Genomic DNA, 23,177 nt, shown 5'->3' on the forward strand with positions numbered 1-23,177 from the left:
CATATCATACGTACTAATAATTAGCCGCAAACAAAACTTAAAAACTAGCCATACAAAAGGTTTTGATTAATTACTTACCCTCTTAAATTGACATCTGGTTTCCTAGATTGGAGCAGCTTATGTCAAAAAAAAAATCTGTCTATCGATTGACTCTGCGGGCCAGCCCTTAAACTTCCCGTTATTTTCGAGCTCCTCGAGCTCGAAAACACCGTTGTGAATACATTTTCGAGCTCTTCGATCCGTTTAAAAGTTTCAGAATATTTACATACATACACACATACATACACTCGGACATCATCTTGAAATTAGTCAGAATAGCTTCCTAGAACCTCAAAACGTCAAGATCTCTCGGAAATTCGATTTTCGAAGATCGGACCGAAACCAATAACTTCCCGAATTTTTGAAAATTTCCAATTTTCTTAGAGGGAAGTTGAAAAAGTCTATGAACTCAATGAGTTCTATTATGAGTTGTTTGTTTACCAGTTACAGTTAATGTGAAAGTTAATAGAATTTCGCTAAATAACTATCTTCCAACTTTGAAAACCAAAGACTGTCTTTTAGACAAATTTTACTCAATGGATTTTTCGTGGATATTTTTATGCTCCATAGCACAGTAATTATATATATGCTGCTGTTGTTATTGTTGGTCGTGATACCTATATAATTGCAGTTTCAGTATGCAGATTGCCAAGAGTATTATTGAAGTGAAATAACGCGTTGGAATTCACCCAGACGATATTACGCATGAATATATGTATATATCTATACATACATATATTTACATAGATGCCTTTATTAATCACATTCAATCCAATTATTATTGGCTGCAATGTATTTTATTGAATTTAATTACTCTCTAATGATTAAATTTAAATATTTACACAGACAATATTATTATATTTCATGCCAATATTGTTATTTGTTTATTATATAGCCGTCAATTAATTACTTATTTCTATTACGGGTGTAAGTATTAATTAAATTTAATTTATTAGCAATGTGTACTATCTAAACTTGCCAATCATTTAATTATTGACATTAAATTAATATTAATTATCGTCGAAAACAAATCAAGAAAAAGTGGTCAAAGAATATTATTTTCCTATCAAAACTTTTTTTTTAAGGGAAAGATAAAAAGTTAATTTTTGAATAAAATATCAGGTGACTTAAATGAATATTACTATTTTTTTTTTTATTGACAGTTTTAATGTAAAATTTTTTTTTCTTTGGTTATTATACTAAAAAATTTGCGGAGTAGACGCGTATTAAATCCAGAGTGAATGCGGAGCGGATGACTATTTATTTATTTAATCCCCTCGGGTTCAAATAAAATCCAGATCACTTCGAAATCACTCCGCTGAGAAGACAAACTCCCTATTTACTCCGGATGCAGAGTGATTTTTTTTTAAACTGCAGAACTCCGAGTGACGCAGTGAATTCGGATTTGAATAAAATTTATCAAATATATTTAGTAACATATAGTTATAAAAATTATTAAAGAATTTAATCTTACCTATAAATTTATTCTAACGAACGAACGTTAAAGTAAAAATGACTGTCTGAGCGCGATTTTGAAAACAGTCACTTAATTTCAATTTATATTAAATGATAAAATACTTTCCCTCTAAAAATGAATTAGTGAAATTCACTGCGAATCAGTGGATAGTCACTATTTCTGCAGCTATAACTCATTCAACCAGTGGTATACTTATAGCTGGTTCCCAGTGAATATTCACTAATTTATAAGTGAATTTTACTGATTCATTTTTAGGAAGTTGATACGTCATGTTCTATAATATATTTAGAAATAATTATTTATCGATGATAATTTTTTTACTTGCAATTTTTCTCTATAAAAATTATAAAAATGCATTAATCATCAAAAATAAGCGACTAACGATACTGATTGCAATCAACCCATGGGTTCAGAGTCTTTTTCCTTTTATTTAATCCCTACAAACACTTTATAAACAAATTTTCCTAAGTAATTTTTTTAAAAATAATTATTCTCAAATAATGTATTTTAAAATTTTGCATTTTTACATAGTGATCACTACTGACTTGTCGTTGGCTTAAGTAATCCACAACGACAAAGTTATTATACATTACAATTTATGTAAATGTAATATACATTTAACAAGCGAAAGAGCCTTGGAATATAGACACTGTTAATAAATAATTTAAATTCTTATCGAATAACAAAGAAAATGAAATTTATTTAAATTGATAACTAGATACAAAGTAACAAAGAAGTGTAGAAAAAAAGTTATTTCTTCTCACAAAACAGAGTTGTTCTTTAGTGCTTGTTGTCTACCACCACAGACTAGCACGTTGAGATAGTATAATAAAAAGAAGTGGGTGGAAACCCCGATGCTCACGTCGCCGCTTAATTAGAGGCTAAAAGCACGTTGAGAGTTTTTTTTCACTCTCTCTCTCCCTTATCTACGAGCGTTTTTTCGCTTTGCTTTTATGTACTTACATATGTCCGTGTGTTGTGTACACACATATGTATGTGCTGTAGGGTATCTACATACATATGTAGTTGAGCTTGTAGTGCATACATAATACGACAGTGACGGTAGTTTCATCGTTACTCTAGAATAAACAACAAGTCTCATGGGTGAGCAAAGCAGGTTTGAGTTATCGAATTCCCTAAATATTGAAAGTTGTACTTTACTTTGCTTAAAGCGTAGAATAATGGACGGTAAATCTTTAAAGACAATTTTCCTTTATAAATATAAAAGTATGTATGCATATATATTTTCTTGAGTTAAAACTTTTTAGTCTGACCTCTTTATCTTTATCGTTATCTCTCTTGTGAGCTGTGTTTTTGTTTAGCTGTTATCCTTTTAACGTGTTTCAACGTCGAACATATATATAACTATATCACTTTCCACGTGGATATTTTATTTTCTTTGGTATTTACTCGTCTCTTTCTCTACTTTTAAGACTTTCGGGCTTAACCCCTTTGCCTTTTAACGTTTGGTACAAAATGTATTGCTACGGAAACGGGGCTGCGCCCTCAATTCACCCTCACCCTCGCCCTCACTCTCATTCACCGTTCTTTCTAATATAATCCAGCTTTTATGTATTAAAGTAGATAAATTTATGGAGATAACTTTTCACAACATCTACTTTCGTTATATATTGGAATTTTTAAAATTAAAACTCAACGATAAATTAATGACGATAATTTTAAAAATAAATCATAAGTTTTTATTGTTTTATTTTTATTTAATTGTATTGAGAGATTTATTATTTAGGTTTTAATTTAATAATGTTGTGGGTTAAAAATTAAAAGTAATAGTCAATGCTAAAGCATTTTATCAAACCAATCGTCAGTGGTTAAGGTTAAACTTTTAACAAGCTCGTTAAATTGCTCCTTTTTTTTTCTCAAACTCGCGTGCCTTCAATTTATTTGTTGTGTGTTGGAAAAAATAAAAGTATTAAATTTCAATTTAAACAACAAATAAAACTAATTTAAATCTCCCTCTTATCGAGATAATTTTCGTTTTAAATAATTTATTTTATATTATCTATTAAGTGGTTAACATCCGTTAACAATAGTTTAACGGAATTTCAATTTCCCAGTTGCAATGTTAGTTATATATATATATATATATATATATATATATATATATGTATATACATCAGGTCATTCTCTTTCTCTCTCAGAGAGGTTTTGGGCTCTGTTGAACGGACAATCACATCACATGGACCGACGAATTGGTTCATTACAAGAGTAGATATACACAATTAATTAACTCGTGGTTCGCTACATTCAAATCTTGTAAATAGGACTTTACGATAGCTCAATAGCTTCAAATGTACATAATATATATATGTAAAATTTAATTATGGACGCGAATGAGGCATAATAATTTAACGGCTTCATGTTTTTTTAGGCTTGACTTAACGTTGAGCTTTACTACTTTACTCTTAAATTTATAAGCTAACGATATTTTAATAAAATTTCTTTATCGTCTGACATATTTATTTTTAGTCGTTTATTTTTATCGCCGGAGCTGATTCTTGTTCTTTTGGTAACCGAGCATGGATATTGCTTTTAAATATTTATATTGATTTATTTATCATGCGAAAGCTATAAGCGCTTCTATTATATATCTGAACTTACCCTCACAGCCTTTATGTTGTCTTTTGGCTATAATTTAATTTAAGCCCTCTGCAACGTTGATTGTTTTTTAGCTCAGACTATGGCTTTCATACACAGTCGAGCATACTTTTTGCTATGAATTAATTCTACTATGGTTCACAGCAAATTTATATGACTAACGGAAGCTACAATGTAATTATTTAGGTACGAAGGATATTATGTGGAATGGATATAAATTATTATAATGGCTGATTAAAAAATAATTTTAAACATTTTAATTTTTGATCACGATCAATTAATATTTTATATAAACTTTGTTCGTCATATTACAATGGTCCATAATTTTTTTTTTTTCACAATTTTTAATTTAATTATTTTAAATTTAATACGTCCACTCTGGCGCACTTTTTTTATGCACTCGCGATTAATAAAATCGTCTGTTCACTATATTCATCTATTCATTTTTTTGTATAAGAAAGCTGTTAAACGTGTGTATAAAAAAAGGTATAAGTGAAAATTGATGTTTCGATAGTTTTTTAAAATTCGAGATTCTTCATTATTTTCCTAAGGCGTCACCAGCGGTTGTTTTAAATTGAATCGACAGTAATCACGTCCAATAATATCTTCTTTAGGTATCTCTTCTTCCAGTGGCTCGATTCCTTCTGCAGCCATTCGATCTCTCACCTATAAAAACAATTCAATTCTATAGAAAAACGCTTAATTATTTAAACTCAATATTCACTTTGCTCATTGATTAGTAATTATGTTTTTTTATCGCATTGAATTATAATTGGAACGTCAATTAATTTATAATTAATTATTGACTAGATTTTTTTACGCAATTGAGAATTAATAAAGATGAAATATTGTCGTACTTTGAGAGTAAATTTCTTCAATAACTATAACGATGTTAAATGCTTAATTGTTGACGGTAAAAAATTTATTATTTTTTTTTTTTTACTTTTAATACTTTAATCGATTTATACAAAGAGGATAAAAATTTAATGGCAATTATTATTATCAGATTGTAGTGAAGTCAAGAATATTTATACACGGAGAGAAATTTATGGTAACAATTACAATATATTATGGGAATGGTTCCCATAATGCATGGTAACCGGTTTTTTTTTTAAATGTTGATTATAGGAACGGCACCCATATATATTGTAGTTATCATTACTATAATATTATAGTAATCGTTACCATAATATTATGGTAACCGTTACCATATCATTATGGTAATGGTTACTATAATATAATGGGAACGATTACCATAATTCATTTACATGCGATATGGGAACTGTTACCATAATGATGGGAATTGTTCCCATACTTATGGGAACTTTTCCCAGCAAGTATGGGCCTATATCCCATAATTCCAAGTAATCATTACCCTAATGGTATGGGATGATATTTCATAAACGTACTGGGAACAGTTGCCATAAATTTTTCTGCGTGTACGAAAGCGGCATAGTAACGTAATGTCTTTTCTATAGTATAATAAAATATTGAGACTTACAGTATAAGATAGTAACAAATTTTTACTTTTTGTTCGAAAAAATATATATGCATCGATATATTGACTATATGGGATATATATGTTACATCCATATTTTTCGTGTAGGTGGGGGTAACATGGGTGTGACAGAGCGATTTAATTCACCCTGGATTGCTTAAATTGTAAAAAATTTATGCATATAGGGGAAACGGGGAGGGCAGAAAGGGTGGGGGGGGGGGCTAAACGGGTTATCCCCAAAACATTATGAAACCTTTTTTCTTTGGAAATGTTTTTTAAGCATTCCAAAATCACTTTTGTAAATATAATTGAGCATTATTTTGGCTTTTTTTTTCACCGTATTCGAAAAGTTTTGTTCGTGTAAATAAATAGTACGAAATCAATTTGATTTTTTTTCTTATTAATTTACAATAAAAGAACTTCGAGTGATTATTACTTCAGATGTATTTCAATTAACAGCTTGAAAGTATTTACAATTTTTTAAATTTAATTAATTGTTTAATCTATTACTTTAAGCAATAAATAATTACTTTTTTAAAAATATCTTCTTTGACATTAAAACTAACTTAAATCTTTTACTTTGAAGTTAATAATAAATAGTAATTAACAAATAACAAGTTAACAATTTAAAGTCGGTAGTTAAACTTTTTCAAAAATCGAAAATGTCAGTCCAAAAATGTTAATGACTTTTGTTTTAGGATATAAATTATTCGAATTTTTTTTTCTTCCTTCGCTAATTATGTGAAATGTAATTTTTTTTTATGCAAATTACTTGAAAGAGAATTTAATTTAATCAAATTTATTTAATGTCCAGAAATATCGTTTTCTTTTTTTAGTGGGCACCCCATTTTGCCTGCAAAAAATGAAATTTTTTTTTAACGGCAGCTGAAAATTTTATCTTTTTACTTTGAATAAGTCATTAAAAAAAATGACTTAACGTATTTGAGTCTCCAAAAACTTTGTATTTCCTCAAGTATCCTATTTTTCCCCCACCCGTCCGCTATATGTTCTTCATAAAAAAATTTCGCAGAAGATAATACGAGGAGTAAAAATTATTTTAACTATTTTAATGAATTGCATAATTTGAAAATTATTTGTCACCGGTAAATAAAATTTTTTTAGCATGAGTAGTAATTTCCCATCAAATATTATATTTTGTTTATTTTTTGCAAGCTGTAATTAAGGTACAAAACCCATAACCCGCTCACTTTTCGTTGGAGTGAAATTAAACCACTCAATATAAATGGATATATGAAATGAAAAAAAATTTTTTTCATGGTCATTTTTTGTTGTTTTAAGTATTAGAATATAATTTCAATTTGAAGAATAATTTTAATTATTAATTTTTTAATAAGTTCATTAAGAATACCCATAGTCATTCACCAAAAGTTGTGATGTATTATTATAAGTTGATAAGTTGATTGTTTTGGAGAATAATATATAAAATATATTACTATATTTAATTTTCACACATTCAAAACATATATCGAATAACATATAAGTATAAGGAATATTAAAGAATTTATCCTGACCTTAATTTAATCTAACGAACGAAGGTTAAAGTAAAAAATGGCTGGCTGAGCGCGGTTTTGAAAACAGTCACTTAATTCAAATTTATAATAAATTACAAAATACTTTGAAAAAAATTACGAAAATGCATTAATCAGTTAAAGTAAGCGACTAATGATACTGATCGGGTTTAGAGTTTTTTTTACCTTATTGTTAATTTTTTTTTTTTTGTAAAAATACTTGTACTGTCGGTTTTAGAACTACTGTTTAGAATTTACTGAAATTTGATATATTAGTAGATACTGATAAGAAAAAGATCCAATTCAATTTTTTAAGAGCTACAGAGAACCAGTAAAGTTTGGATTTTCATACATTTAATATTGAGCCACACAATAATAATTACCGGTTTTATCGAATTTTCTTTCTTTTGTAGCTCTTCAAAAATTTAATTGAATTTTTATGTTATCAATATCCATACTAATATGTCAAATTTCAGTAAATTCTGAACGGTAAATCTAAAATCGTCAGTACTGCCGTAATGGGTTTTTCAATTTAGTGTTACGAAGCAAAATAAAAAATAAATACGTTCGGATTTTTACAGAAGTGATATTGCAGAGATGGAAAATACTCTTTCAGAAATATGAAATGATTGATAATAAATAGCGATCTAAAAGCACAGCAACTAAAAATAAATAATAAAAGTACATCGGGCTGTAGTAGTTTTAGAGTGTATTATGTATTTTAAAAGCTTTCTATGAATTTTTGGTAAGCCTATTATATTATTACATTTAGCGTGAGTGCGCTGAATGACGTTAAAGTTTCGAACGTTATTCAAGTTTTGAGTAACTTCATTAAGCCCACGCGTCTGTAAATTTAAAATAAGTAGATTTGGTTTTTTTTTATTTCCTTTTTTTTTTATACAGTTAATTGTATCGTACTGCGATGTTAAAGTTTCAATGAATTCATAGGTACTTAAAAAAAAAAAAAAAATACAAACTACTTTACTCAGTAAAAAAAAAAGTATAATTATAATTTCGTTTGATATAACTTTTTTATAAATGGATGTCGTATTTCGTCGTTTGTACAAAAAGAACCGTAACAAAAAATATATATAAATATTTCATGCTAAATCTAATTCTTTCTTCAACATAAATTTTATATACATTTGTATATCAGGTTTATTTTAAAAAATTTTAATTAATAAATTTAATTGTATTTGAAAGCTGGATTTTTTTTTCATTTTGTTTTTTCCTGTTTGGAGCTAATTAATTAAAGATTTTTTTTTTTGGGGTAATGAAAATAGTTTTTGTTTTTCTCTCATTTGGAAACACGTACGATGCGGGATCGTGTGCCAGAAATGACGGTCTTATCGTTAACGAACACTGGAATAAAAAAATAAAAAAAAAAAAAAGTAAAATAGAATCGCAAAAAATGTAGACAAAAAAAAATTTGAATGAATGCTGATTCACGAGATGCGCAGCGGCCTAAATTTTATTCGGGCTGTCACACACAAAGCACCAAGTTCTCACCCATCGAGTCTCGGGTTTTCCAATTAAACGAGAATTGAGATAAAAGAAATGCAGGCAAGGATGCGATAGAATTTTTCATATGTGCACACGCCTAGATGACAGTAGACTGTGAGACAGTACGCAAAAGTCCAATGCACATTTCTCTATAGATGAAAGACAGTAATGTGCGGTTTAGTATGGATTGTAAAAGCGCCAGGGTAGGCAGCAGTAGACAAGCCAGTTGCCAACAGGAAATGAGCTTGAGATATACCGCAACCTCTAATCAAATCCACTAACGTATTATGTGATATTGTATTAACGGTATAATAGATTTTTTTTTTAATTAAAATAATCAGGAATAAAAAATCTAAGGGAAGTAAAAAAAAAGTGCTATAATGAAATTATGAAATGAAATTTAAATAATATATCAATGAATAAAATATAAGTAAAGAAGAATATAATAGACATGGTTAAGAAATAAATATAAAAAAAAAAAAAAATATGTAATAAAAATAAAAAGAGATAGTTAATATGTCGTGATATTAGTTTTTCTGGATAGAGAAGAGTGTTGGCTACAGTTTTCGAGGAGCATCGAGTGAGGTGCTTCAATATGGAACACCAAGCGGTAGACTTATGGGTAAAAGTAAGCGGGTTTGTGTGAGAGAAAGAGAGACAGAAAAAAGAGGCTGGTTTGAGAGGGTGTCTGAGAAAAAGTCTCTTTCTTCCGCATTCACGGATAATATTAGCGATAAAGCCTCTTAACTTTGATATAAGGCTCGACTTTTCTCGTTCACCCATACCCGCTGTCACCTCAATAACCCATCGTATTTTACTTTTTTTTACCCAGTCCATTCCCACTCTATTTATATTTAAATATAAAAACCCTGGCTCTTAAATACGTTTAAATGCATTTGTTAAATTATTTATTTTATTTATTAAGATGAGATTTAATTTTGAGATATGCGAAAAAAGGGACGGAATAGGAACATTGAAAAAAAAAATAAGGCAAGCTTGAGGTTTTAAATTGCCTGAGTAACTTAATTTTTGTTATAATTTTATTTAAATAGCTCATAGTTCTTATCACTAAAGAAATAATTATACTTTCAAGCCAAATTGGGTACTTTGAACAAATTGAAATACATAAACCATCATTATTTTTATATTGTTGAACGAATTTATGAATATAATGATGATAAAATTAATTATACGTAGACGTTATTGCAGTAATCATTAACCATGCTACAATAGAAAATCTATTTTTTGTGTTAAGCACAAAAGAAAAAATAATATTTATTATGGAAACTGTTTTTTGATTACATTTACTGAATTTGAGTGAAAACACGCTATTAACTAGCTGTAAATATATCACATAGAGAAATTATCATTGTTTGAATTGCTATGGTGTCATCTCTGATTTTAAAAAACGGTTGAAAAGTATTAACAATGATGAAATTTGAATTCTTTTCAATACTTCTGAATATTTTCAATACTTTTCAATTCCTTCTCTTGTGGAGCTTTAACATTGTAAATCGTTTTCAATTCTTTTTTTCAATTTGAGATAGCAAAGCCAGATTAGGGTGGCCACCTAGCAAAAATTAAAATCAACCTATTTCGAAAATTTTTATGGCCATACTCTCTTTAACTGAATTAGTGAATATTCTCTATTTGCTAGTGAATTTTGCTAGTTCACTTTTAGAGAGTAGTAAAATTCACAATGGTTACAGTAATTTGTCATAGATAATCATTTTCAATTTTACTATGACCATAGTAATTTTTGACAGACGTTTTTTCAATTTCTGTTAGATGGCCAACATAGTCCGGTTTCACTATGACATCCTTATTTGTAAATGTTGGCTGTATTGGGTCTCCCAAAGCCTATTTTTAATAAAAAAAAAAAAAAAAATGAAACCATAACATTTCAAACAAGAATAATTTCTCTGTGTATTAGGTATACTTCTGACTGGAAGAGTCATAGTAATTTTCGCGGCTTTATTTCAATTTTCGTCAGATAGCCAACATGGTCCGGCTTTACAATGGCACCATAGCATTTCAAACAAGAATAATTCGTCCATGTAGTTTTCCCTATGTTACATGGTTATTTTTACAATGTCTAGGAATAATCATTACGGCTGTGTTCCGATATGCACTGTGACCACTGCGTGGTAAGACGTCAATTTGGTATACTGTAAAGCCGTTCCTTTATTAGCAGCTATACTGGTTACTGTTTAAAACAGAACAGTTCAGTATACTGCCTACCCTCCAGTGATGCCGCTTACACACGAAAATAAATTTTATTTAAGAGTTTTTTATTCAACGAAAAAACAATTGGTTGAATATAGTTATTAAATTTTTGACTTAATAATTGATGCAAACTGGAACTTGTCATTTTTTTTTTTCATCACATGATCAAAGTACTGTGACCGTCTTACCTCGAAAATTTCAGTACTCACAGTACAAAAATGTCGGTAATTTATGACGTCATATATTTCCCTAGGGTACTATGGCAGTACCCTGGCAGTCCATAATGAAACAAATTTTTCACCAGTAAGTGTACTGAACAGTGCTCGCAGTGCACATCGGAACATACCCTATGTTAACATTGGAATAATTCTTATGCAAACAAAGATATTTTTAACAAAAAAAAATTACCCCTTTTTTCCCTGTCTACTGATTCGCCGCAGATTTCACTAAATAATTTTTACAGAACATAATATAAACTAGAACCGTTATTAGAATTAGATAATTTAAAATTTTGACATGAGTAGAAAGTGCTATCACAAACTACAAACTACGAAGCAGTTGTAATGTTTACTCATAAAATAGTAATTTCACTTATATCAAAAGTTAAAATTGTATATCAATCGCGGTTTCAGTTTATTTTTTCTAAATAGTAATTATTATTAAATTTGAAGCTCCGTTTTTTTTTTGGATATGGAAAAGTTGTGTCAGTTTTTTTTGTATCTTTAATTATTGTTGAGTTATGCTAAAAAAAACGAATAAAAACAACCCTTTACCTGGAGTTAATATAAAACAAAGCGTAAAAATTAAAAAATTAATGAATAGTAAAATTAAAATAGGTAATATTTATAAATTAAAACATAATTTTACTGGCTAATGAAAACGCAAAGGTATTAAAAAAGTTGATGAATATGTAAATAAATTTAATTAAATTTAATAAAAAAGTTTACTAAAATTACTATCCGAAATTTAGTGATGAATGATTACGTGGTTTTAATTTACAGTTTGTGGTTATAATTGATCGTTAATTACATTCTGGCACGTTACGTGTCAAAGTCATTTGTGTTGCTCATACTCGAAATGCTTGGTGTAAGATAAATTCCACTGAGTATCTCAAGGTATTTAGAGCACTGATGCAGATGTAGGGAATGTTTAGTATCCATTAATATATCTCTTTATATATATGTATATATATATATATACATTGTGTATCTCTCAGCAGTACTCTAAGAATGTGTTGTTACTCATACCGCTGCCTTAAGGAAAGTTTACATTTACACCCAAAGTTTAAGTTAACTTTAAACTTTATACCATTAGCTATTGTAGCTTGTCTACTGTCTTATTTATTTTAACACGCAGTCACCTATAATTTTAAAAGTTTAATTTCTTTTATCACTGCACAATATAACAACTCGTTAATTAATTTAAAAAATTATATTTTAATTACTTTTATCAGCAACTTTATTGATACCATAAAAAATAAAGGTCAGAATAAATTTTTATTTATTTTACATTTATAAAAATTTACTATCCATCGTCTATCTCAATAACGGTATTGTACAAATGCCATTTACTAAATATCAAAGCCATCGAAAATTAATAGCCAATCGATTGAGGTTGAATATATATTACGTAGTATGTTAGCTCACGTACCGTCGTTATGTTGAAATTAGACTTGTCTAGATTAGTCACGAATATAGTAAAGGAATAGATATATATATGAATATAGAAATATATAAAGTAGTATATGCATACGTACACTCATACGGAATATAATTTACTGACACTGTAAATTCTTGATTATCTTCATTATACTCACTTCAACTACAGTATCTTTGATAGATAAATTATTAAATCAATCAGGTGAAGTGTTAAATGAGATTGACATTTTAAGTTTAATCGAGAAAATGTCGTAGGGAAATAAATATATAAATAGATAAAAGCTTTTGTCACAAAAGCTTTTATAAGATAATAAAAATTTTTATTATAGAATCGACGTGAGTTTAACGACTGAACAAACCAATCATCTTTATGAGAACTTGTCTATGTATCTGGATTGTCTCCGTAAACAGTTTCTGTCTAATAGTAAATCGATTTGTGTTCGCTGTGGGAATACCATTAGTGAAACACACGTAAACCCGTCGGTCACCCCATAAATCACTCAGGAAGCTTCACTTCACCACAAATATATACATATATGTATATATACATACATAATGTATATATTTATAATCTATAGTAAATGAGAATATAAGAGTAAGGTAAAAAAATTAATAAAAAAATAAAAGCTGTGGAATATTGATGTCATGCTACGGATATAAATAAAATTTTTTTAATTAATCATACAGAGTATGAAAAATGTGTATTCACAAATCACGGAAAAGTATTATTTATATTATAAATATACAGAGTTTCCGAGAGACGAGAGAATAGTGTCATGAAGTTTGAATACAGTTAAAAGTTGAGATCCAGCATGACATCTGGCTTGTTGTGTATTTGTGTGTATATATTTCCATCCCATTGGCAAAGTTCCATAGTTTTAAAAAATATGAAAAAATAAAATAACGTAACAACTTTTTCTGTGATCTCTATCTAGATTCAAGATTTGTACGCTTTATTAAATCTGTTACTTTACAAGCTTATGATTACTATTTTCATTTTATTTTTATTTGGTGTAGAAAAAAAATTTTCACTTTACTGTCTATTATACGGTAAATGTGATTTTTAATCTCGATTTTTTTTAAATCGATTACTTTTTATCCTCTATTAATTGATTTTAATCAAACTTTTTTTATTTGCGGTTATTGATATTTTTTTTTTCTAACTTTTTATTTTATTAAAAAATTTATTACTATAATAATTACCTGTTCAACAGCTTTGAAAACTCGTATAAGATTTAATCCAGCAAGTTTCTGAATGTCTTTTTCCGACCATCCGTTAGCTAGAAGTTCAGCAAATAATTCCGGATATTTACTGACGTCTTCCAGCCCCGTTGGCGTTCTGTAACCATAAAAATATTAATAATAATAACAATTCTAGTAATAATAATGATTATTTTATTTGAATCAAATAAGGGTGTACAAGAGTGTGTACTAGAGAGTACATGGAAGGTGGAATAGTTTGAAGATATTTATTCATGGCACGCAGTTTCCAAAACTGGCAGTTATGTCGACTGCCTCGTGTTTATCGACCAGTCGTGGTTTTAGTACAAACTCTCTCTACTCATTCTCATCTCATTCCACATCTCACATTTACCTCGCCAATTTCCGAATTCGAGTTTCTCTCAAGCTTCGAACATCTCTGCTTCAGCGGTCTACCGTCCTTTACCATTCTCTCAAGCTACCTATCTAACCCACTACCTACCTCGATCGTGTTCATCTCTCGTGCATTGCGAACAATGCACATCACCGGAGATTTACCAATTCGAGATTTTGCTTCGCACTGTCTGCTGTGATATTCAAACTTTGATGTAGTTTGAAATTTTAAATTTGATTATCATCTATGCATGGAGAAATTAATAAATCAACTAAAATTAACGAATAATGTCATTATTTTAAGAAAAATAACAACTCACGATAATAATACATAAATTAAAAATCTCTACGCTGTAAAAGTCGGGAGTGAATTTGGAGTGATTACGGGTTTTATTCAAATCCGAATTCACTCGGAGTTTCGGAGTTTTAAAAGAAATCACTCCGCATACGGAGTAAACAGAGAGTTTATTTAAAGCCGCATTCACTCCGATTTGGAGTTTTAATATTAAAACAAACTCCTCTTCGGAGTGAATTTCACTCCTAGGGGATTAAATGAATACACAGTCATCCGCTTCGCATTTACTCCGGATTTAATCCGCGTTACTCTGCGAATTTTTGACTGTGTAAGTAATATAAAAAAGGACGTATTCAAAAAAATAATACAAAATGGGATATTTTTAAAAAAATAAAAAATCATATTTTTTATATATTAAAAAAAAAATTAATAAATCTGGTAACTTTTTATTAAATTCATCTAAGAAATATTATTATGAACGGTCCTGAAGTTAACAGACAATTACGAATTTTCGGATTTTGTTTTTCGACAAATCAATTGCGAAAATAAAAAACTAAAATTATGCCGATGTAGAAAATCAAAAAAACTATAGGTACATTTTTAAAAAAATCCAAAAATTATTAGACGTCGGCTAACTTCAGTATCATTATTATGAAGACAATTTAAAAATTAAAAGGTCGAAAAAATTTTTTCAAATTTGAATTCCAAAAATAATTCTAAAAGCAATAAATTACAATTTAACGTTAGAGAAAAAAAAATCTTTTTCTTCACCATAATTTTTCATTAGTCGATTTTATCCAGCCTTTTTCTGAATAATAAGTCACGAGTCATGACCTCATGTGAGTACCGATATTACAAAGTAACGATAAAAAATAACAGGGTCATATAGCTAGATATAGATTGGTTGAAGTCTGTCAGAAAATCTAGTGTACTAAAGGAACCGAAATGCCAATAAGCTTTTACGTGAGATTAAAATTCATATTACTTTGCACGCTACGAGGAACATTACACTACAGTAGTAGAAGTAGTTGCATGAAAGCCCATTTTCTTTAACCCACTCGCTTCTAAGGTCATTTTACTTTTCCATTGGCTTATATCCTGCTAAGCTCTGTACATGCATACATGCATATGCAAGACAACACATTCAATTGAACCCACCCCACACAGTACTTAGTAATTAATGTCATAATTATCATCAATTGTCTATCTCCGTTTACTCTTACACTTTTTATCCTTGTCCGTATAAACCAATGTCTCTCTTTACTTTGTTTTCTGTAAGTGCCATTACGTTTTCTATTTTATAATACCATTGCCCTTTGCTACTGCGTACTAGTAATAACTACTACTTCTACTACTTTAAATGCTAGACGCGTTTATATGCTTTTACGGAAATTAGCAAGAGAGCTTGCATCAACTCGTTCGTTCTCTTTTACTCTAGCTTGCTGAGATTTCTCGGGAATTACTTTCGATGTAGAGAGAAATGAGATTAAAGAGAGGAACTCTGATGTGAAAGCCAATTTCTTAAAAGAACCTTTTGTCTGTATTCTGTCAGATGACTAGTAGCTCAATGTTTTAAATAATTTTATAATACTGATTTACTACCATAAATTCTTGTCTTCAGTGTTATAAATAAATTTATTGTCAAGATTTTGATAAATAATTTATGACATTTCGTTACTTGAGTTACTAAAATTCCTTGGGAGCTAGAAATTTAAGAAAAATAATTTGTTTTTTATAATTTGCAATATTGTGAGGTAGTTCATATGGCTGTTAATTATACGGGCTTTCTATACATGCTATCGATAATGATATCGTGTGGCATGAAAAGGTTCGCCTCTGGAGTATGTTGTTGTCGAGGACCAGCGGTGGATAACGATAAGTGCTATGCAATTCCCAATGGGTAACAGAAGTATGTTGATACGGGTATAGAGTTTGCAGATTGCCTACTCCACCCATTTAGGATAGTAAAATTTAATCGCCGTTGTCCTTGTGGTTTTCTCTTCAATGACATTTAAATAGTCAGTGTATCCACTGTTCCTTTTACGTCCGGGCTATTATGAATACTTTTTCTTTTTCTCGGACTATTTATACTCTGCTGTAAAAAGAAAAAGAAAAAAATAGCCTAATTTTTGTTAGAATTACTTTTAACACGCGAGAAAAAAGGAGCACAAGAATCTCGAGGATTTTTTTTTTAAATTTATTTTCTAGATGTTTTATCTCCGTTTTCCGGTGAAACCATTATTTTTAACTTTACCCACATCCCACATTGTTTTCACCCATGTCCTTTTGTGTCTACCGTCACATTTCCAGCCTCTGATCTTTCATCTGTCTATCTATATACATACATACACACATACATACATACTTTTCGTATTAGTTTTTTAGTATTTTCTAGTATTTTATGAAAAAAAATTTATTTCTGTATTATTTTTTTGCTTCTTTATCACTCGGTCAACTCATGGTTCTCCTCATCCTCAACCATCCGTTCTTTTTCGGTCGACCGATGAATTTTCCTCGAAATTCACCCCTTCCAATCATCAGAATAGAACCAAAACCAGCACTAACAGCAGCAGCAGCAGCTCTAGCAGCAGATGGTTGACCAAGTCGAGGGTGGAGAATCACCGTTCGACTTTTTGTCGCTGGTTTATTTTTTCGTGTCATCGGAAATCTCGGAGCGAAAATGCCCACGTCGACCGCCGCGACAGACAGACGGCGAGCTCAACAACTCGAGTATTGAGTTCGAGTATAGCGAATGCCGGAAAAAAAAAGAAAAATAAATAAAATGGTATGAAGGTAAAAAAATATTATCTATGCGCAAAAAAATAAGTTGAAACGAATCGGTAATCGTTCCGAGAGATGCACAAAAGAGTACCGGTAAATAAAATACCCGGCGGGATTGTGTAAGCATCAAAACGAAGCAGGAAAAAAAAGAGCAAGTACGAATCAACGGTGACGCGTCTCTGACATGTTTATTTAATATCGCGATATGACGAGTGCAAGGCACTGCATCAAAAGTATGAGTAGAATATGCTTCAAGCTACACCGCACAGTTATTTTCATCACACACATATATATGTATGTATATACGATGCGTATGTCATTTTATTGTTTACTGACAAAAAGATTGACATTTATTATTATTTTCATTATTTATTTTTACTATACGGAATTTGATGTAGTAAAGTAAAAAAGAATTTTTTTTTGTCAATAAAATATCGCTTGTGAATTCATCAAATACAAAAAATTAAAAAGATTTAATTAAAATTTTATTTACATAATTAATTCATAAAAATAATTTTTTGAATTAATAAATTATGAAAAATAGAGTCAGAATTTTTTTTTATTCATATTGCTGCGATATGTAACTCAGAATTTCATAATATTTTATTAATTTGCATTATTAAATTTTTTGAATATTCAATTATGTTAATAATCTTTTTGAAATGAAAAAAAATCCTTTTTAAATTATTATAATTTATAATTTAAGGATTACAAAAAATATATGAGCTGAATAAATTATCCAGTTGGTTGAGTGAAATAATTAAAATTTTTAGCATCTAAAAAAAATGATTTCTTGAATTATAAATATTATTTTTACAGAGAAACAAATTAATTATTCATACAGTCGAGTGGGTTGTAAAACATAAAAAAGAATTTAATTTAATAATATTTAATGCTCAGTACATTTTGATCAGTTATGTTGTTGTACGCGATACTTTAGCGTTAACAATTTAATGAGAACTTTAGTCTTTTCTACTCGCGCACTGAGGATTTATCTTTGTAATCCAGGATGAAATATTTAATTAATTTAGAAGTTTAAAGCTATCCGGTATATTTTGTTATTAAAGGTATGGGCTTTCGTCCAGATCCTTCTTCAATAGCCGTACCGTACTCTTGTACTTGTGCTTGTATTTTATACGCAAAACTCTGGGTATGATGAAACTCGTGTAAAGATAAACGTGGGGTAGATATACACCAGCCTCTTTTAATACATACTTATACAATATATATATGACTATATCATAATATAGAAAAGTAGTCTCTTCTTCCCGTTTTTAGTTTCTCACGGCACTTACGCGCCACTCGGTTAATTCATACCCGTTGGCCTCCACTCAAGTCAGCCCATGTAACACCAGCCGAGAATATGCGCGAAAAAAAAATAATATTTATAAAAATGAAAGTCTTCCGTGCATAATCCTGCGAGAAAATCCATCTGTTAAGTAACATATTTTTTTACTACACGCAAAAAAATGAATTATAAAAACTAATAATTGACAACTAAAAATTTAGAATGTGGTCACAATTTAATATCATTTCAAACAGTAATTTCGTGCTTTTATAGAATAAATTATAATAAACTTAATTTAAATACTGAAATTTAAAGTTTATATGTAAATAAATCATGTTACAAGTAACAGAAATTACTGTTTGGTAAATAAAAAAAGAGCCATCCGGCCTTACCCGGAATGGAAAGGTAGATTTCTTATGTAAATACAATAAAGCTACAATAGTGTAATTAATACTTATTTTGTAAGCTTAAACATGAATTTCAAGAAAATGAGTTATGCCTTATCATTTAGAAGTTATTAGAAGACTAAACTGCAAAAATAACCTTTTTTTATTTTTTGTGAAATTTTCGATATCATCAAATTGTTAGAAAAGATGTTTTAAAAAATCAAGAATTACAGTGAAAATTAAAGTTAATCGTCCAAATTTTGAGATATTTTTTACAGAATTGAGTTATCGTTTTCGGTTCAAAAGTTATTTAAGGATAAAGCCAGAAAATTCATTTTTATGAAAATCAAAATAAATTTCAAACACCCACAACTTTCAAACTAATCGACCGATTGGGCTCATCTTCGAACTTGATCAAGGTAATCGTTCAATAAATAAGTCTATAAAATTTCATTAAGATCCGTTAAGAATTGCGGGTGCTATCGTGATGACAAGGCGCGTTATATCGTATATATATATATATATCGCATAATACATACATATATAAACTTTTGAGTGGATGGTATTTTTTGACTCTACTAGGTAAAATAAGATATATGGTGGCAAAATTCTTTGATAATTCGATCATGAGACCCATTGCAATAGTCCGATTTCTAAAGAAATCTACCTAAAAATGAAATTATAGTAATTTAACGTTTTAGTTTCAACATTCGCTGTTTGGAACATTAAAGTTTATAGTAAAAAAGTAAAAAAACATTCAGTACGATAAACAAAATTTTCAATGTCGTACAATTGATTTTACATACAACGTTATTTAATTATTACTTTCTTAAAATTGTAGAAAGTAGGGTACGAGCACCAGTACCCAGCCCCAAGCCAGTAGCCAGCCACCTCATGTTAAATTATATCTATATATATTTTGAGCCAGTGTTAAAGTATATGACCGGCTGACTACTGGTTAGGGGCTGGGTACTGGTGCTCTTACTCGATATCTTAAGCTCATCAGTTTTTGTAGTTTGAAACAATAAAATTTAACTTGTGTTTGTGGGCTTCCAATGTATGTGAAAGAATTAACCCAAAGTATTACTAATGCGACTATACCTTCATGGCAAGATAACGTATTTTATCACTTCAAACAATAAAATTTAAAGACCAAAAGGGACTATTTTTTTTTCATATCAATATATTTTAAAGAATCACTTATACTTTTTTGCTGTCAACATTATATTATTTATGAATTACCTTCTTTGCTGCGGGTTTATTGTTCAAACAATAAAAATTAATGAAAATCCGAATAAAATTTACTATTTTTTTACGTGTACCAAAACCAAACTTCCTAACTGATGCAAATGAATTTTTCTCAGAAAAAATTTATCAAATAAATCTAATAAATTATTTTGTGAAATATTAATTACGAAATCTTTGCAATTGACAAAGTGCTTGCTATAAGCTGTGTCAAAGGTTAATAAATAAAATTTATTTAAAAATGATTTGACGTAAAGTGTATTGACATTTTTCGTGCTCTCTAGTGTACACAGGGATTTTGTAAATTTTTTAATATTTTTTTTTTATCACTAGTCATATTCGTGATCCTAGGACAAATATAACCCAGAGAGTGAAATCCATACTTACAAATTGATCCCATCGTATCCGGCACCGATGCCAACGTGGTCAATTCCCGCGACCTTTCGCACGTGATTGATATGCGCTGAAACATAAAATCCAACTACATGAAAATGTGTACATCAATATACATACATACATACACATAAAATCATAACGTCATATGATATATATACATTTGTACAGATATGCGTAGATATGAGTGGACGAGTGTAACGAGCGTGCCTCTGGCAACCCGCGTAATTGGTTATATGCGATGGAAAAAAAACGAATTTTCATGCATAAATGTTATCAGCACTGCCAATAATAATCGCTGATTGCTGATACGCCTCAGTCGATAAAAAATTTTAAAAAATAACAACAACAGAAAAAATGATAAAATCGATTGCCATAAAGAATTTCATTTATTTCAAACTTCAAAATCTACTCAAATTTAATTCGCGTAACTTTCTAGTATAATAACAAAATAAAAAAAATATAACACGAAAAAAGGAGTTATATTCCGCATAGATTTTGTTGTAATCCAATTTGACGTATGCGTATACCTGTGAAAGCCGTCGAAGCGATCGAATGTGTATAATTCACTAGTCGGGCAGTAATCCCAGCTATGGACATCGTTTATTCTTAACGAGCTACTAAAAGTTCGTTTTTACATCCAGCCGTAGTTAAAAGATAATTAAAGGCACTCTTTAGCTGCCGTAAATACCATTACAAAGTACGATTTAAATATTAATCAGTTTGTTTTTTATTTTTTTTTTATTGCTTTAAAAGTCTCTTTACAGTGGAAACATTTTTTATAGATAATGTATAATCGCATTTTATATAATGGAAAAATTTGGAGCTTATGTAAAAGTAAAATATATAGAGACTAAATCTGGCCACGTGTTGAATAAAAATAATTAAATAAATTAGTCATAATAAATTAAATGAAAAGATTAATTTAAGTGAATTATTGAATCACTGGCAACATGACAAATTCGGTGTGTGAGTTTAGCTTGAGATTGAGAGCAGGGCAGACGAGAGACTGAGATAGAGAGAGTCAAGTGGTTTAATCGTGACTAAGAGACGCGACTTGGTAGTAGATTAAGTGACTCCAGGAGATTATACACATCCCGGTAACTGGAATCGACGCTCTCTCATAGTGCGCGTGATAATCGCGCGTAAATTATTCAACTGTTCCTTACTTTACGATAACGCCAAGAAGATTAACCTAATATAGAAACTAAGCTATAAATATATATATATTTGTAAAAGTGTGATGAGCATTTATTTTATGACTGTAAATGCTACTGGAAACAATTTAAATGAAAGGAGAGCCGGTTGAAGAATAGCATAAGTTGAATATTAAAGTTGTGTAACAAGGATAAGATTCAAAAGTTTAAAGTATATAACATTCTAGATCCCATAATACACTAGTAGAGGATCATGAAAATGGTTTTAAAGGCGTGGGCCAACTAATGCGTGTTTCTTGCTCTCTTTCTCTCGGTTTTCGACTAGCGATATCCTCGACAAAATTGGCAGCTCCCTTGAGAGACACTTGGCGTATAAATTTAGCACGAGAAATTCAGTGTAGTGGCCTGTTCCGTTCCTTCGTTGGTTGGTTTAAACCACTGCCGGCGGCTAAATCCCAAGTGATGCTATATACTCGGTTTGGAGTAACTATAATGTGAGAGAGAATAAGACGAAAAGACCGCGAATTTTAGAATACCTTGAGGGCAACTGTATTCAAGAGATTTAATTATCCTTAATTCAACACGACTAAGTGGTTTTAAGTGACTCGTCTCATTTTAAATGCTATTAAACCGAAAAAATAAAACAAAACTTTATAAATAAAATTATCTATGTATATAAGAGTGGTCCTTGAAAGGGCGATTGTTTTAATATTTTATGATCACCTCTCAAACTGTTCCAGATACGGGAAAAAAATCCCTTAAGGTTTCAGCTCTTAATTCCAAAAGAAATGCATACCGCAAAATTAGTTTATGATTTTTTATGTGGTTTACATGATTTTTTTTTCATTTTTTTGACTTATTATCTACTTACAAAAATCTAAAATGTTCCATAGTGATAATATCGCGTTACTGATGCCATAAGGGCGTATCCCGAAAAAACTACCCTTGAAAAGGCATAAGGGCGTATAAAAAATTTTTTCCGGGAATCGACGTAGTTATGCCTGAAACGGGCAGAAATGCAAAAAAAAGTTTTGGTACGCCCTTATGGCACCCAAGGTACCTACCGGGAGCCATAAGGGCGTACCAAAAAATTTTTTTTTCGGGAAACAACGTACTTTTACTTGAAACGCGTAGAAATGACGAAAAAAAAATTTTTTTTTAATTTGAAATTTTTTGGTACGCCCTTAGGGCACCCGACGTACCCACTGGGGGCCATAAGGGCGTACAAAAAAAAAATTTCGGGAAACGAGGTATTTTTACTTTAAATGCATAGAAATGATGAAAAAACTTTTTTTTCAAATTTGAAATTAACTTTGATCAAAATTTTTTGGAATACTTTTATTCAAAATGATCACTCTCAATCACAAATAAAGTGATCAAAGTTAATTTTTTTATCATTTCTATGCATTTAAAGTAAAAATACGTCGTTTCCCGAAAATTTTTTTTTTGCATTTCTGCCCGTTTCAGGCATAACTACCTCGATTCCCGGAAAA

At 29.8% G+C, this 23,177-nt stretch overlaps 1 protein-coding gene across 1 annotated transcript in view; it reads right to left on the bottom strand.

Annotated features, from left to right (window-relative positions):
- Window positions 1-4,386: 4,386 nt before the first annotated feature.
- LOC130663418 (dipeptidase 1) overlaps window positions 4,387-23,177 on the bottom strand; it is a 76,282-nt gene continuing 57,491 nt past the window's right edge. The window contains exons 9-11 of the mRNA XM_057462626.1: window positions 20,522-20,597; window positions 13,750-13,885; window positions 4,387-4,798 (exon numbers count right to left, since the gene is read on the bottom strand). Coding sequence (XP_057318609.1) covers window positions 4,679-4,798; window positions 13,750-13,885; window positions 20,522-20,597 — 332 coding nt within the window. The 3' untranslated portion in view covers window positions 4,387-4,678. The remainder of the gene's footprint in view (window positions 4,799-13,749; window positions 13,886-20,521; window positions 20,598-23,177) is intronic.

This window comes from Microplitis mediator, chromosome 2, assembly GCF_029852145.1.
Source record: "Microplitis mediator isolate UGA2020A chromosome 2, iyMicMedi2.1, whole genome shotgun sequence".
Lineage (NCBI taxonomy): Eukaryota > Metazoa > Arthropoda > Insecta > Hymenoptera > Braconidae > Microplitis > Microplitis mediator.